Source organism: Aquila chrysaetos, chromosome 1 (assembly GCF_900496995.4).
Source record: "Aquila chrysaetos chrysaetos chromosome 1, bAquChr1.4, whole genome shotgun sequence".
Taxonomy (NCBI): domain Eukaryota; kingdom Metazoa; phylum Chordata; class Aves; order Accipitriformes; family Accipitridae; genus Aquila; species Aquila chrysaetos.
The window spans coordinates 85,153,344-85,171,105 of record NC_044004.1 but is presented as its reverse complement, the minus strand read 5'-3'; the positions used below and the strand labels follow the sequence as shown (position 1 = coordinate 85,171,105).

Below are 17,762 nucleotides of genomic sequence, written 5' to 3'. Positions count from 1 at the left end.
CTTTACTGGCCAAGGCTGTAAATTATTATTATTATTATTATTAATCAACAATCGAACTCACTCCTTTTAAGGGCATGTAATGTTTGGCCCATCATGTGACTCCGTAACACGGAAAATCATCATCTTAAGAGCACAAACACTCTCCCAGTGATGTCTTTTCACTCCTGTCATTTGTGCGGCAACATCACATTATTCTTTGATTTCAGTCAGTGCCTGGATGGCATATTATGGAACTTAAATCTATAAATAATATCTGTACCTCACACAATACAGTTGATTGCACCATCTAGCACTAAATCTAGTGACAACTTGCTCCTTCGGCAAGGGCTAATGGATATGTATGGCAATTAAAGGTATCTTTAACATTTCTATCCTTCTCTTTCTTTCAAGACTTCACAAATATTTCTGCTGCTGCCTGCAACTTGGCATTTTTCAGCACTGAATTTTACCAGTCAAATCCATATAGTCTAGTTAAAATCCTCAGAAGTATTTTAACCTCCGCAGGAATTAACAGATGTAAATAATATTGATCGGAAGGACTGAGCCACCGTGCTGTTTACCTTCTGCCAAGATGGAAGATTCGTACACCTTCGGGGTTTTTTAAGCTGGTTTAATGCATACCAAGACAGTCACTTAATTAACTAAACTTGTGGAAAATTATTGTCAAAGACAGTTGGAAACTATAAGCACATTGTGTCAGACCATTTCTCTTCCTTCCCTCTTAGCAATGTGTTTGAAGAGTGGCAAGAGATTAAGGTAACACAACTTGTCCTTTGCCAAAACCATGTTATGGTTTTCCAGGTGTTTCATTATTTGTTCTGTGACCAATTAAACCCATTCCTATGTAAACACTCACTAATCTGCAATTCTCTGCCTCTCCCTTGAAGTATTTCTAAAAAACACAGTATTTACTATTCCTCCATGGAGGCCGGATAGAAGCAGCTTTTAATGATGGATGCCATAAGCTCCATCCCTTCATTACTGACTGCTCTTGGACTCCAGGGAGTAGACAGATTGGACTTCATGATACTACTTGGTAACATTTGTCACTTGTTTCCAGCACATTTCTCAATACCATTGCCCATCTTCACTGCCAGAAAAAGAACACATCTTTCCCACTGTATTCTGTACTGAAACATCAATGGAAGTCCATCACCTGGCATCTGAGAATTACTAGTTTATGTCGTTATTCAAGGCGTACTCTTCTGTAGGCTTACTATTTTTTTCTGTATACTAATAAAACACATTGTTTTCATCTTTGCCTTTGGGTATTCACTTTCAAGCTCTATCAGCCTTCCTCTGACATACCAACTACTACAATTAAAGCTTCCGCTCACCAGCATCACGTATCCAAATCTGGATGATTCTCCGTATACTGAAAAAGCCCTCAGATAACAAAATAAGCCAATTTTGCAGCCACTTCAAGCCAGAACACTCCAAGAGGCTTCAACAAAGTCCAGGGGCTTCTCTAGCTGCTACTTGTACTACTGACGATTTCCTGGTTTCCAAAGTGAAAGAGCAAAGTGTTTCCAAATATTCCCCAAGCTTCTGTAACTTCTCCTCACTTTCAAGCACATTCCAAAGGTAGGTTATTGCAGGTAAATGGAGCAGTAGATTTCTCCTTGGCAAAAAGGCCGATTACAAAGCAGATTTTTCTGATGCCTGCTGCAGACTAAAGACATGTAAATGCTTAAGTACTCATTTCTAAGCCTTGAGGTTACCATACAAATTAACTGTACTTTTAAAAACACTCAAAACCTTTCTCATGGCATTTAATATGAACACATATACCCAGGAAGCTCCTGAAATACTTGACTACATGGCATAAAATATGAGCTTGCTGCACTGCGAATATACATAGATAATCTATATTAACCAACACAGCCACAAAAATACCCCTGCTGTTAAAAAGGAAATGTTTCATTATTAATACCAGTGTGTCAACTGTTAGCTCCCAGACCACTGGGAAAGACAGCCAGCACTGCATGTGGTCCATACATATTGTAGTTTTTGGGACTCAAATCTAGATTTCAGGTCTTTGGGAGGAAAAAAAAAAGGGGGGGGGGGGGGAAGGGGGGAGGGGAAAAAGGGGGGGCAAGGGGGGAACTATTCCAGCTAGCTAGTCACTGACTAGTTCCCTTTGGCAAACATTTCCAACTCAGCTGTTTCAATCACAGCAGAACCAGAGCAACATCAGAGAATTGCAAAGTAGTATGTAAAACTCACATGACTTCTCGTGGACAGTAGACAGCATTTAGTGATACATACACAGACTGACATATCTCTCAGTGAGTAGCAATCTTAAATGGGAATAGATGGCTTTTCCCAACAGTGAAAGATGAGATCCACAAATAGGCTTTCATGGAAGTTCGCCACAGTAAGACTGTCTCACTCTGACTTTTGCATAGGACCTTCCTTAGTCATTACATGTACCTCATGAGATGATCTAGCACTTGCAAAGAACTGCCATCAAGAGCTAAGAGAGAGAATGAAAAATATTTGAAGATACCTTCATGGAATAGAATTCAGGGCATGTAAACACTGAGCTACAGAAAGACTGCTTGCTAGCGTCCCCGATTCTGCATTACAGTGGAAAGCATCCTGAAATTCAGGTGTGACTGGCAGGTAACAGCAATGCCAAAGTTGGCACGACAAGAGAGCGTACACGTTTGCATGTGGAGCAAGGGGGAAACAAAGCAGGGTGTCACAGGACGCTGCCGCACTTAAAGCCATCCAGTAACAAGCGTGAAGTCGGGCCACCTGTACAATCACACCAACTTAACTCCCAAACTCTCACAAAACCCAGCATCCTATCAAAGCTAACCTCTGCTATCTCTGTCATCTCATTTGGACCTTCTCACACTGACGTGTAAGTAAGTCCACATACAGTCTTTATCTGGTTCAGGCTTCGCAAAGTGCTGTCAATCCTGTCATTAAGCAGATGAAGCACTGAGCATCTCCTTAAGTTTATGGACTTCCAGATCTGGGAGCACCATTATCTAAGCTACAGCAAAAAGCTGTTCAGCTTGTTTGCTGTAATCAAACTTATATGCCAAGGAAGTACTCATACAGAATTTATAGCACCCCGATAATTCCTTAGCAATTCTCAGATACTGCCCAAGCACTAGAGTTGTGACCTCAGGAGATGCAGAAATCACCAGGCCTGTGAGCTTACAGATTGGAGGCAGGAAGATACCAAGGCATCTAAGTTCAATTACCTCTTGCACACTGCTCTGCACTGAGAAGCATCAACTAAAAATGAAAACCAATACACATGTCGTCTGTATTAAAAATTCTTGTAATCTCATCGGGTGATTATTTAACAGATGTGCGCTATCTGTAAAAACTACCTCTAGGAAGATGCTTAGCAAAAAGCCTGAAGATGGATGCCTCTTGCTCCATAACATACAAGGCTCCTATTAATAAACCACTCTCACCGAATATCAAAGAGAAAACATTAAAAGTAAAGAGAGGCCTCCTCTAGGCTAAGTAGTGCTAGAAGTTTCAGGATTCCTCACGTTTTGAAAACTTACACAAGCCTAAGTGAAGCATGTGACAACTGCTTTTAAAAACTGTACTATTTTAAAACCAGGATTGAGAGGACATAGCAATAAAGGTGACAAAAAGCAAGCATATACAGCCCAGTGCCACACCACAGAGAAGCAGGCAAAAATCTCTGGCTAAGCGTCAGATCGGTACAGACTCCAGTAAAGAATTTGTGAACAAGCACACGAATACGATCTATTTGAAAAGAGCCAATGGAACTTCTGCCTTACAAACCTCACAGTTCTCTGAAGCAGCTACAAGCATACGCTTAAGGATGATCTGGCTGACACGGTCTACTTGGATTTTTGAAAGCTCATCAGTGAAGGCTTCTAAGGAAACAACCTAATAGTGGAGTACAATGAAAGGCCCCTTCTAGGATAAATGTTGCAAAAATCGATCATTTACTTCTACCCTGTATTTTCAAACTTTTAAACAAAGGGACAGCAGTAGACTGCTAGCTGGAGTGTGCTGTTAAACCTAGGGAAAAGGGAAAGAGCAATTAGGAGAGAAAGCCTGATGATGACTGAAAATTAGTCAGTGTAGGGATGAGTCCAACACCCTAACAACAAGCTATAGAATGACCTCATGAAACTTTATGACTGGATAACAGAAGGCCAAAGGACAATCAAAGCAGAAAAATATAAACAGATGTCTACAGTGAAAAAAAAATAAATCCTACCTTCACAGATAAAATGATAAGCTTCAAACTGACCATTACCATTCAGAAGAGAGATCTCTACATTATGATACAGAGTCTGGGCTGTTGCAACTACTTCCAAGTCAGTCCTGTTTGTTTGTTTTAATTGTTTTCCATACAAGTTTTAGATTGTTATTTCAAAGCCAACCTAAAAGAAAGAACTCGCTGGCCGCTGCGTGCCACATCCTTATGAGTCCAAAGAATGTGCAACTCAGCTATTTACAAATTTATTATCCTGATTTAACATGGACATTCATGCCTCTGCTTTCCAGTTACCAAACTGAATTGTAATTCAAAAAAATGTACAATTTTAGCCTGCAAATACCATAACTAAAAAAATATTATGAACGCCAAAGAAATAAGCTAAAAATGTTTTGGAATTTAAGTTGTCTTGCTGCAAGAGAAGCACAGCATTAATGCTACAGACAGCTTCCTATCCTTATTTAGGAAAAAAAGGTAGCAGGGACCACGGCTTTGCTATAGCTGTCTTTTGCGACATGACTCAAAGAGAAATTTACAGTGTGTGGAAATGACACATTTATTGCCTAAACCCCAAAGACTTAATCGCCTCAATTACCTCCTGTCTTCATTGACAAGGGTACCCTGAGATCCCAGGCTTTTAACACAACACCGGACAGAAACTATCTTTGTAACACAATCCTGGCCTGAATTCAAAGAGAAGAAGAACAATCGTGACAAGACAATTGAAAGCAACATGACTAGGCAAAATTCAGCTGGTGCATGGGAATGTGTGGAGGAAGAAGCCAGCTGGAACAGACACCCTGCTGCCAAGCCCCCTCCTTCGACCTGGGAGGAAGCCCATGGCTGTTACCACTGTTCAGCATGAGATGATAGGTGGGCTAGCACTCGAACAGCAGCAAATGCCCTGCAAGAGCATTACAGAGAATCTCTGTACAGCACAATTTAAAAAGCAGGAGAAAATCTAGCCACTGAAGCACTAGAGGAAAATTCTCCTCACACTGTTCTTTGTGGAAAACCACACAAAACTTAAGATCAATAGGGCTCCTAAATCACCCACTACCAGCTCTTCTCTACTACAGTTCAATGGTTTCACACCCATACCCTAGCTGCTCTTTTCCTGTTTGTTTTGATTCCAAACAGCTTTAATAGCAAGTTTTGGGTTTCTTTTCAAAATCGTTCATTATAGTACCCTCGTTCTTTTACTAAGCTTAAAGCTAAAAATCCACGTGCTGGTGCCAAATCCGATGCTTGCTTAAGAGGAGCTTGCACAAAGCTAAATCTTGGATATGCAGACAATTATTATCATTTGCCTTTTAGAAACTAACATAGCGAATTCTGTGACAATTCAGGTACTTAAGCTGGCATGTAGAGAACGATACTATATGAAAATAGGGTTTATTTGTGGGGCACAGTGTGCTTCAAGTTCCTACAGAGACTAATACAAATAGTCTCCATTTTGATGTTACTGTATAATTTGGTGCACGCATCTCCCACGTGCAAGCCGGGCCAAGCTGACAGTTCACGCTGTTCCCACCAACTTTGCAATCCTCTACAGGGGTGTAAGCCAGAGAAAAACTTGGCCTTGTTAGCACACCACTCACACACATACAGTTTAAGAAACACACCAGAACTTATTGGAGCAGAATCAGATCCTCAAAGATGAACTAGACAAACATGTTGCAAACGTTCCCAAAAGCATGCATAGCAAATCAGGAGAGGTTTTCTATGTCTGGAAGACACACAAAAGTATCATGCAATTCCTCTTCCAGTAGCTAGCGCTAATCAGCAGACTGTGTTCTCAGGTGAGAAAGCACTGTTCAGCCCAAATGCTACATCTGTTTGGTAGGAACCAAGTGACACTGGCTACTATAACTTTACAAGGATGCGTCCCAAGTGGGTGCCAGGTCCCGCACAAGAAGAATGCAAACATACTGTCAAGCTTTACGCATCAAAACCTCTTAACATGAAACGCTGCGGTCCCTGCTATCCTTAAGCAGATTTGCACTCCAAAGAAATTCGGGTTTTGTGCGGCCAAGACAGCCAGACATTGAAACATTTAAGCAAGTAGCCTTGGCAGATCTTTAGCTTTTGTACACGTATTTGTGAAAGCTGCTTCCTTACCACAACAGAGCTGCTGACAAAACCTTTTTCACGACTTGCCATTCACTGCGTTAGAGGTGGCCAGGCAGAAAATTCTATCTAGTCCTTAGTGTGGGCCTGCGGTTCTCACTTTACTTTGGTGCAGAGAAATATTTCAGCTCAGAACTACTGTTTTGCAAAAGATTGCAATCCTTGATATACTTCAGAGGAGGAAAGGTGCTTTGTTTTTCACTTAATATAGAACACCTGAATTACAGCGCTTTGAAGATGTGTGTTCACAAGGCACGTTAGCAGGAAGAAGATGGAAGAAGGTGCAGATGTTTGAGCATCCCTGCCTTAGGCAAAGTTATACCAAAAGGAAATAAATATCAAATTCTTTTAAAACCACTTCTCTTTTCTAGGTACTTAGCTCATCCTAGCTAGAGTATGCAATTCTTTAATGTCTATCTTGTCCAAAAGAAATCTGAACCAGCAGATTATGAACTGCAGGAATCCACAGGCAAATCCATTTCCCGGAGTCCTGTTTCATTTGCTTGAAGATTACCAGCAAAATAACAAACCATCCTTCTAAAAGGAAATACTTTTCACCACCTACTTAAACACATTTCATTTATTTATTCCAAATATTCTCCCCAAACTATCCACAATTTATAAAGAAAAAAAAAGTAAAAATATGATGACCAATTTATTCTTAAGCAAAGACTGTTGATTATTGCAACACGCTTCCAGGTGAAAAAACATTTCTGCTAGTGTAACAAATTCACTGCCTAGAGTAGAAAGCTACCCAAACACACCTGGACCTCTTCAAAAAACATTTAATATTGTATTAAGAATATTAAGAACATAACACTTGGAATTATCGAAAACCACTCAGGTTTGTGTGCTACTTGGGGGACAACTTCCACACATGGCGAATTCAATGGTCCCCAGATATAAATACATATCACTCAAAATTTGTATTAGGTATTTGTTCAGCTACTTATCTTTTTCAGAAGCCTATGTCATAGCCTGTATAGTCAAGGCTGGAAATCCTTACTTATTCTTTCCACATCATATTTGGATTTGCTGGAAAGCACGTAAATATACTTATTTCAGTGAAATGTCCATTGCAAATCACACGACCTATCAACTTGCTCCTCACTGTACCACTTACAAATAAATTTTAAAAAAACAGAAAAAAACCCAAACCACAAAATAAAGAGCTTATTGCAGTACCATCTTAAAATTCAGCCCAGTCACGGACAGAAAAATCGAGAAATCTTGTTCTTCCAGTTTTCCCAATTTTGGACTAGACAATTTAGAACAGGCAACGCATTGTCCTCACATGCAGCTGTCAAAGCTTCTCTCCTTCCTTCAGCCTTGCCACCTGACTTCCGAAGGACCGAAGGTGCTAGGCAGCCCAAAACTTTCAGTAGTTACGCACCCAGCATTAGTATGTACACCCTAATGCTCTATCTTCAGCTACACACATCCATGTAGATGTTTGTGTTCACCTGCCAGGTTTAGGAAGTTTCATCTACATTTCTCAAGGTGTCTGACTTCATACATCATACACAACCAGGAGAATTCTGTTGAGGGAAACAAAAATTCATCGTTTTCTTGCTCATGGTAACCCAATGTCTTCTAGGCCCACCCTCAAGAAAGGAAGTTATTGCTTTAACCATTCAAGGGGCTTACGCTGAAAACACCACTTGGGACACCGATTTCCTATGGTGTTAGACACACAAGGGGAAACAGAAACAAACTGGTCAGTAAACTGACTTCCACAGTCTCAGATTGCCTCCTATGTCTTTTTCATTTGAATACGTAGCCATCGCAAGTTTGGGGAAAGCCCAAAAAGAATGACTGCAGCTAATTTAAGTGTCTACTTAAGTCTGTGGAATCCCTAAGAAGCTTACGGATGCCTGCCTTATCCCACTCAACTTGTGGCTAACTAAACCAAAATAACGACAGTCAATAAAGTGTCAGGAATTACTTCTTCCCTTACCAGAACATATCAGAAAAGAAAAAAGTGGCATTATGGTTACACGACCTTTTACAGATTTAGAGTTGCTATTTGCACAAAAGCGAAGACTGGAGTTAGGTGAAAGACGTTTTGTTTTCCTAAAGAGAGACTGAGTTGCTAAGAGTGTGGAAAAACGCTAACCGCGAGACAGACGTAGGTGGCAAGATATAACAGGAAACGTAAAGAAGTTTTAAGTATCAGAAGGGGAGGATTTCAGGATTATCAGCACCCAGCGCTGATGCTACCAACTAGTACAATTCTAAAACTCAACCAACTAATTCACCTCCTAGCATTTTCTGCAAAATATCGCTTTGTGCGTCAGAAGCAATTCTCGAGCCCGCTCCTTTCTATGGCTGTATCTCAGGAGTTTCAAATCATGACAGAAGCAGAAAGAACTGCAAGGTCTCTATATGATCAACAAACAACTATCAAGGAGTCAGTCTTCCAACAAGAGTGGGAGTTGCATTTGTCCCTTCATCAGTCTGAGAAAGTGCTACTTCACACTGAATTGTTGAGAAAAACATGCTGCTATTTTAACAGTAGAGCAAGCAATAAAAATTCAGAGAGGAGGAAAAACCTGGTCTCAATCCTGCAGTTTAGGGTCAGGAATGGGTCATCCTCCCCTTCCCACTAAGGTACTGGTTTAAAAGACTCCAAGGGAAGGTGTGGAGAAGGAGGAGAGAAACACAGAGAGAACAGGAAGATGTCCAAAAAAGCTATTTTGCTGGGCCAGAAGGGCCACCATGAAACATTCTTAAGGCTGTTCCAGTTTGCTCTGTTTACCCAATCTTGAATTACCAAGACATGTGCAAGCTTCAAAAAAATTCAGCTCAGAGAAGCCTTCCAACATTGATAACCATCTAAATGTTATCTGTACATTATGGGCTTATAAAAACGGGGGAAGAAAAGAAAAGCTCTAAGATATTCCTGCCATGGATTTTCTTTCACATTCTCCAATTCTTACTCATTCTGGTTGAGCCAAAAAGCAGACTGTCAGCCACATGACTCAAGCTGTTTGGCCTCTAGTCCCAGCAAGTGCTAAGAGTGCAGAGGCACGTTGATATGAAATATAATTAACCATACTTTTTCCATAACATCACAGAAAAAAAATTCTGCAGGAGCTTAGTAATAGCTCTGGGGGAGATTTGGTGGGAGACAAAACCAGGAGTGGCTCTACCACACGCACAGGGACTTGGTTCTTCAAAGCCTCAGAGGAAGTTAGCAGGTCAGTTCACAGGAAACCGGGCGCCCAGCTGCCTTCAGCACCTTTCAGCATTTCAAGCTTAGTAATGAGTAGGTTCACTCCATATTTGTAATGCTACCTAAAAAGCCACAAGTGTTTAAAACAGCTATCCCTCAATTCATCCTTGGCTGTAAGACACTGGCCCACCCAGCAAACTGAGAGCATCACATACTACCCACATCCTTCCACTGAAGCAGTGTGATGCACTTGCTAATACAGACTGTACCTTTCCCCCTTCTCTCCTCAGTGAAGGTATAGTCCATGCCAAAGTCAAAAGTAATTTATGAGCTAAAATGGGAAAGGAAGGGACTAAAGTCATGCTGCTTTCCTCCAAGATCCTTAGGTGTATTAAGAGAAGGTCACTTCCTACACTCCCTCAAGAATGAACAGATTCATCCCTTCCAGCATCCTCCCTCTGAAGCAGTATCCATGTACTACTACTCAGCCACATCTTGATTCATACAAAGAAAATACTCTCAAAGAAATTTCAACCCATAGCTTATCTTTCAACTGTTGAGAGTTTTCCCTGCAGTCACAGCAGAGTCCGTGAGGCCTGCACTGTGTACAGAGCCACTCCAGCACAAGAACCACAGAGAAGATTTGAAGGAAGAATCAGACTGCAAATTAAAATCCTAGGTATTGAATGAAGATCTGCTTCTGGCATATTTCCTTCTTTCTTTCTGTACACAAGAAAAGTCTTTAGACCATGCACAGGCACATGTGAAAACCCCCAACCAAAGATTTAGTTTTAAAGATGTTGCACTTAACGTTAGACATAAAATTGCTTTGGGATTTGGCACTTCCTGCATTTCCAATCACTGAAATAAATTAAAAGAATTAGGCTACCGTTAAGTGCAGACTCCTGAAGTTTAATTCTTTGCATTGTATTTCAGTGGGATCACTTGCAATACCAAAACCCAAAGCAATACTTAAAAAAGAAAAAAAAAAAAAAAGGCACAACATTCCCTCCCACACTTTTAATGTTTTGTTTTAGCAGCCTGCTTAAAAGCAGGTTAAAGAAAGAGAGGACAGCCAAAGACCTACTATCGACCCATGTACCAAAATACCTCTTGTCCACAGGGTTTGCAAAAGGAATACATTTTAACTAGACCTGATTGCTTTTCTAAGAGAAACTTTTGTACGCATAAAAACACATCCAGTAGACGGAGGTGTTTCTGAGCCCACACCTCCTGCGTAAAGGATCAGAGGAGGAGTAGCACAAAAGGATAGCGTGCCAAAGAGAGACAGGTTACAGTTAACTGTGTTTGGTAGGACACTCACAAAACATCCGAAAGCAAACTGCTCTGCAACTGCCTCAAGCCTAGAGATTGCAGAAATGAAAGGAGCTCCCCCTTCTGCTTCATTTTCTGCTTTCTCTGATAAAGGGGCAATCTCTAAGGTACCTCCCAAATCACGCTATGCAAAAGATAAAAGAGAATATGGGAACATCTGACAGTGACTTAACACATGCTCCCAGGATGGCTGGCACCAGGGTTTCATTCTCTCCTCTGGCTGATGAAACTTAAATCCAGGTTTTCTACCATCCGGGAGCAAAGCCCAGCTTCGCCATCTGCTGTTCCGCTCCCACCCCCATTTGCACAGGAGAAATATTTCTGGGTTCCTGTTCCTGCTCCAAAGGCCAGTGCTGGTGTCTTAAGCCACAGAAAAGCAGCCCTGAGACCGATGCCATACACCCTCCGCTTCTCAGGCACCAGTGCTGACTGATGAGCTAACTAGTCACCCTCATGGTCCTCCTAGGCCAAAAGAAAAAAAAAAAAAAGCCAACGGCTATTTTACACATGAAATGGACCGATTTCAGAAGACAACGATCCAGCACTCCATTCTAGAGCAGCTTGTAGCTGGACATTATTCTTGCATTTCCCAGCACACAGCTGTAGATACCCCAGCAGAGAGGCAGCTACACAGCATTTCTAGCACCTGCGAGTGATACAGCCCTGATACTCTGAATGGAAGCAGCAGCCTTTCCTCCAAAGGAAAGCCTTAACAAGGACGGTTCCACTTGTTTAGGGGTTGTTTTTTTTCTTCTCCCTTATCACCGTCTACTCGTATCAGTAAGCAGTCAGACGAGAGCTCAAGGGCTGTGAATCTTAAGTGGAGAGAGGCCTCTCCTGGTTACATTAGGTAAAGCACTAAAGACCTGAAGCAGAAAGAGAAACTAGATCCCTATCCTAAACACCCTCTCCGTTTCAGCCACTGCTCCTTTGACTGCAGGCTTTAGCAATTCTCTCTGCAAGGGGCAAAGACAAGTTGTAGCTACAGAACCCACGCCAGTGGCAGTGGCAGTAGCAACGACACCTGTTCAACGTGGTCATCAGTAGAGCAGGAGTTGAAATGGAAGTGATTTACAGATTTATCAGTGTTGCTTAGTACTAAATCTTGTGGGTAGGGAATACTCATGTGCCATTCAGGAGTCACTTAAAATCCATGTGAAAGTAGTGTAGTTCCCTGGTAAGCAGAGGCCACAGCAATCCCACAGTAAAACACTGGTATAGGTGCCGTATAGATGTCAGGAAGTCCACGCGGCCTGGATCCAGGCTTTGAAATACAAACGCAGTTATGAAATGCTGCTGCCTCAGAATGTTCGATCGGAAGAGGAGCTTAAAGCATCATAAGGCAATACTGTATTTCCAGTTGAGACAACTGACAGTAAGTTGTTTCCTGTCCTGATGTCAACCAGAGTTTTATTTATTCTGTGCGTGCTCAGCTGAAAAAACACAGCTCTTCTTAAACATAAATACTATGCAAGTTACAGGACACTTTTGAGGAACTTGAGATTTTTCCACCTGTGTCACTCTGGACAACAGAAAAAATAAACGATCTTGCACTCATTTAGAGATGACCTAATACAAAAAAAATAATCTTTGTTTCCAATTTGCTTCCGTGAAAGAAAATAAAAAACAACCCTGGGCTCAAGTCCCTTCATTTCAGATCCCAAAGAAACACATACATCCTTGTCGCAAAGAACAGATGGCATGTCGTGCTTCTATCTGCCTCTTTAAGCCTGCAGTTCACTGTTTTTTATTACCCCGTTTCTTTGTTCTTACCAAAAAAAAAAAAAAAGCCCAAACCCAAGTCTCTGATGGTGCCCCTTTTTTGTGGAAAAGCACAAAGTATTTTAAAGGAACTAATCTTACTTGTATTTACTTTCCCCTATCAATTTTCACTTGACTTCACATGTGAGACTAAGACCAGAAAAGTTTAAGACTGCTTCACAAAGAGAGGAAATAAATGCACTGCCTCCAGCCCGCCCAAATTCATTTTCTGCAACATGTACTCAACTTATTTTTACCATTTGTTAAGGAAGTCATACCAATCCTACCAAGTACATGCCTTAACTGATAATGCTATTTAACTAAGGAAGAGGCATTCAGAAGGCAGAGGAGGTAAGGATTCAGGGGAACACCCCACTACCCTTCTAGACATTTGAGGGAAAATATCAGCCCTTCTCATCAGAAGCAGCTTTGCAGTATGGTGTAATCTGTAGCTACTCTGAAGCTGATTTTTCAAATATTAGTCAAGCGCGCCTTCGTACACATGAAGAAGACAACATAGTTCTCGAGCAAACCCTGACCATTTCATTTAATAAACAACTACAAAAACAGAAGAGCATCCTAAGAGTGATGACGTTCTCTGTGCTCACCTTTTACTGCTGCTGTAAATCATCTACTCAATTCTGTCTTGCTGATTTGTTGCTACTCCACAGGAACCATGCTTGGAAGTTGTAGCTAAGAGGACACTTCCCTGTTACTAACCTTTGCATCAGGCTTTACATCTCCAATAAATTACAGGTTTCTGTGATTGTTCTGTGATGCCGTAAAAGGCACAGCAGTAAAAGCTTGCTAACTAATACAGCCTATGTAAATTAAATGTTTCTGAATGCTGACAGACTAACCCTAAAGATAAAATGGGAATTATGGAAGCCTACAGCAAACACAGCAGCTATGCATAATACTGAGTGGCGCACCATGGAGCCGAAATGCAGCAGAGGCAATATCTATTACTGCTGTTGGCTTATTTTAGTACTTTTTAGCAACTGGAGCTTGAAGCTGTTCTTGTGCAATACCAGTGGTGTACATTGTTTCTTATGGCTTAGCGTGGTTATATCAGTGAGGGACACGGGAAGCACTCTGGCTGTGGGAACCCCATTGTGATGACGAGTATCAACCACTTGCAGGTATTTCCAAAACCATTAAACACAAGTTTGTTTGCCAAAGAGAGCACAGGAAGTTACTTAAGACTACCTCCTCTGTGTTTTGATCCACATAACCCCTCACTGTATGAACCTCCCGAGCCATATATCCCAGCTTAAACTTGAAAAACTCACACTGTTTTTCTTTCATGGACGAGATTATTGTGGATGGGAAATAGCCCTGTCAACCTCTTTGTATGAGACAGCGGTGTCATGGCAGTAGGTAGGGGATGGAGAGGAGCATCGAAGCAGAAATCCTGGAGACACATGCCTAAGGAGTTTGCTCTCACGTGCAAAAATAATCTGGGCAGTCAGAATTAACAGTGACTGTTGCTGAGACCTGTGCAGCCAAGTCCAACTTGAGGAAATTTTTTTTCTGCTCCGAGAAAACCACAGTTATATTTCTGCAACCAGACAGGAGGGAAGCCCTGACAGCCACAACTCCTGACGCAGACTTTTGGATAATCTGCTCAACGAAACACTGTTAAAATAGGCCACTTAACCCTGTGAGTCAACCCTGATATCTCCACCTACAAACTAATGGGAAACTAAACAAAGAATAACCAAACAAAAAAGGACAGTACGACAAAACACCCACTCAAGACATCACAAGGAGAGACTCAACTGCACCAAGAGCTGTGCCTTTAGCTCATTTTCACTCATCTCCACACACGGAATCACTAGAAGAGTAATTAATAACCATCAGTGCTTTAGAAACATACTGTAGAAGACCATTACAAGACCAACCGGTCAGCCATTTGAGTTCAGTTCTTACTCTCTTGATGTCATCAGCACTGTCACCATCAGCTTCATCTGGCTGCAGAGTATGACTGGCATAAGCCACAGAATGTTACAAGTCTAAACAAGTACGAAAAAAACCAAGCCTTTTTGTCTTCATTCAAATAATTAAGCCTTTGGTTTTCCAAAAATTAATTTCTCCATATAGTAACATGAACACTTAATTCTTTAAATAAAAAAAAAAGTCTCCTTCTGCCTGGAATAGAAGTTTGATACAGGATTGTGCATGAAGTATGGCAATAGCTTAACGACACAGCACACCTTCTTGGCCCACAAATGCTACGAAAGGCATTTGATACATGCTGTTAAATCATTAAATGCTCATTTCACTATAGCGCAGAAAGGGAAAAGCACCACAGGAGAATAAGACTGCTCAGCGGCTCTACTATTCACCAACCACTTTGACAAAATAAGTATTGTAGTAATGTTATTTAGCTTCTTGTAGGAAGGCACCCAAAAAAAGTTCACTATTTATGGGGGTTGTTCATTTATTTTTTCTCAAGAGGCAAAGAAGAGTAAACAGCTAAATGTTTTTTAAGATTTGCAGGCTGGTTAAACAGAGTGGAGAAGGTGCAAAAAAAAAAAAAAAGGGGAGGGGGAACCAGGCACAAGATACGATAAAGCTTTACTGCAAAGCACTAAGTTCCCAGCGCAACATTGAGTTTTTGTGGAAAATGCATGCTGTAGCAATACACGCTGGAACAAGTATGAGATGGCAGAAGTCAAAACAAAAGCCTAAAAGAAAAAAATTGCATATGCACTGCTTCAACTTCCTTTGTCAGAGACTTTGGAGAGTAAATCAGCTCTCCCCACAAAGGCTTTTGGAAATGGAAGTAAAATACTCCACATAAAAGAGCAGACACCTTGTAACAGGATCCAGAGACCTTCATCCAGCCTGAGCCATTTAAATATCTTCCCAAGTGCTAGTTATACATGTTTGCGTGACTTGCTTCAGCCACCCTATGTAAAGAGAGCACTCCAACAGCAATCCCAGTCTCCCTGACCCAGGAGAACACTCACAAGGAGCCAAGATGAGCTTACCCATTGCTGTAGACAGGAAAGGAGCTCTAGACTACCTTACTCAATAAACTCGGTCCTTGAAGCCTAACAGCTGATCAGCAAAGAAAGGATATTTTCCCTTCTCATATGCCACCCCTGTTCCATCAGTACCTTCCCTGTCTTGTAACCATCAATCCCAGAAGCGTGAAGTGTTAGAAAACAGACATTTCTTGGCTGCAACTTTGAAAGGACAATTGAGGTATTGAAGTGCATTGTTTTGTAACCGAGTAGCAGTATTTAGGTGTCTCTAGCACATCTACCACCTAAGAAACACGGTTGCCTCATTTCTCTTACGCTGGTATTTGAGCCTAAGGGAAGGGTGACAAGAACAGCGCCCACACACACACACACACAAACACGCCCCAAGTCATGAAGCAGCCCAGACAGCCAGGGCTCAGCTTTTGGGGATGGGTTGCTGGTGTTACAACGTCTGTTTGACCAGGGAAAGGAAATCAGCAGAGGCTGCTAGGCGGTGGTGCAGACATGCTCCCCGCTCCAGCAAGCTGCAGGGCAGGTGTCTAGCGAGGTGCGCCCGAGGGCCCCGGGCGGGCCCGCACTTACTTCTGGGGGGCTGCCGCCGTCAGCCCCGCGGCCGCTGCCGCCCGGGCCTCGAACTCCTCCCGCCGCAGCACGTTCCCGGAGCCGCGGAAGCCCAGCTCCACCAGCTGCCGCCCCACCTCTTCGCTCTGCGGGAAAGAAAAGACGGGCAGGGAGCCCGGTTACCGCCGGCACACCGGGGACGCGCACCCCCCCCCCGCGCCAAAGCCCCGGGCACCGGCAGCCGCCGCGGGCGGAGGGCGCCACCTGGCGGCGTGGCGGGCGACCGCGGCGCCCCCGCGGGTCCGGGGGCTGCCCCGGCCGGTTCAGCCCCGGCCCGGCCCGGCCGTTCTCCCGCAGCCCGCCGAGTCGCACCTCCGCTCCCAGCCGCGGCTGCAGGTGCCCGGGGGTTGGTGCTCCCGGCGGCGGGACACGGACAGGGCGGCGCTAGCGGGAGCCGGCGGGGCTCAGCGAGTGGGAGAACGTCAGCCAGGAGCGGCGAGGCGGTCTGCGTAACGCCTGCCTGACACCGGCTGTGCTGGGCAGCCGGGAGGGAGCTGCTCATCCGGCGGGGCTTGCAGACACCGGCGGGCTCTGCCTCGCTCAAGTCTAAGAGGGACGGACAAGCACGGCCACGATGCGGGAGCTGCGAGCGCCAGCTCACCGGCGGGGCTGGGGGTGCTCGGGGGGGTCCGTGCCACCACGGCCATCCCAGGCAGCGGCAAGCAAATCTCAGCAGCTGAAGCCCGGCAGTTTCTCGGCCTCCTTCCTCCGCCTGCACCGCCCCTAGGCCCCAGGAGAGGACGTGCCCTCTCCTCTTTCGTACCTCCAGCTGGAAACGCATTCCCGAGTTTAAACTAACATCCCCACGGGAGAGTAACACCGACCAGCTGAGCGCTGGGGCGGGAGGTGGCCGAGCTGGGGGGTGAGCTATTTTCTCCAGCCCAAGCCGCGGCACCTGATAAGCCGAGACAGGCAAAACACCCCAGGAAATACCCCCTGCCTCTCCCGCCCAGGCCAGGTGCCCCAGCCAGCTCTTCCCAGGCTGCAGGCGGGCTGCCAGACTCGGTCCCCATTGCTTAAAGCCAAGCAGGGATAGGTAACTGCTTTCTGAGGGAAAACCTGTAAGCACGGCAACCATTTTCCACACCGCCTGCCTTCTAAGTGTGAGACAGAAAACGTTTTGCAACTTTCCCAAAAAGTGTTTCGCACCGAGCAATGTGCACTACCATTTCTAGAGATCAAAATTTCAGCAGTTGGCACCTTCTGAATATCACTGTGATGTAACCTGTCTGACCGGGCACATCCCTTGGAATGATTCAGCCTAAACATCACACTTTGTAAGCACTGGACAAGATCTTCTTGCAGTTTTGGTTATGCACGGGGCCAGCACTAGCTTGAAGCTGCCTTTGCACATCAAAGCCAGCCCCACTGTCTTCATCTCATCTTACACCTCTAGACAGAGGGGGTGTTTGTTGCCACATTTTGTTTCTCTGGGTGGATATCAACAGCAAGCGCTACAAAACAAACAGCTGCTCACATGAAAGGCTTTCTGCTCCAGACCTGCACTTTGAAGCTTGCTTGT

The 17,762-nt window shown here is 43.6% G+C and overlaps 1 protein-coding gene across 2 annotated transcripts in view; it reads right to left on the bottom strand.

The window, feature by feature from the left end:
- The window catches only part of CFAP299 (cilia and flagella associated protein 299), a 232,971-nt gene that overhangs the window by 214,566 nt on the left and 643 nt on the right, over positions 1–17,762 (bottom strand). For both annotated transcript variants that reach the window (XM_030006746.2, XM_030006813.1), the window contains exon 2: positions 16,202–16,326. In XM_030006746.2, coding sequence (XP_029862606.1) covers positions 16,202–16,326 — 125 coding nt within the window. The remainder of the gene's footprint in view (positions 1–16,201; positions 16,327–17,762) is intronic.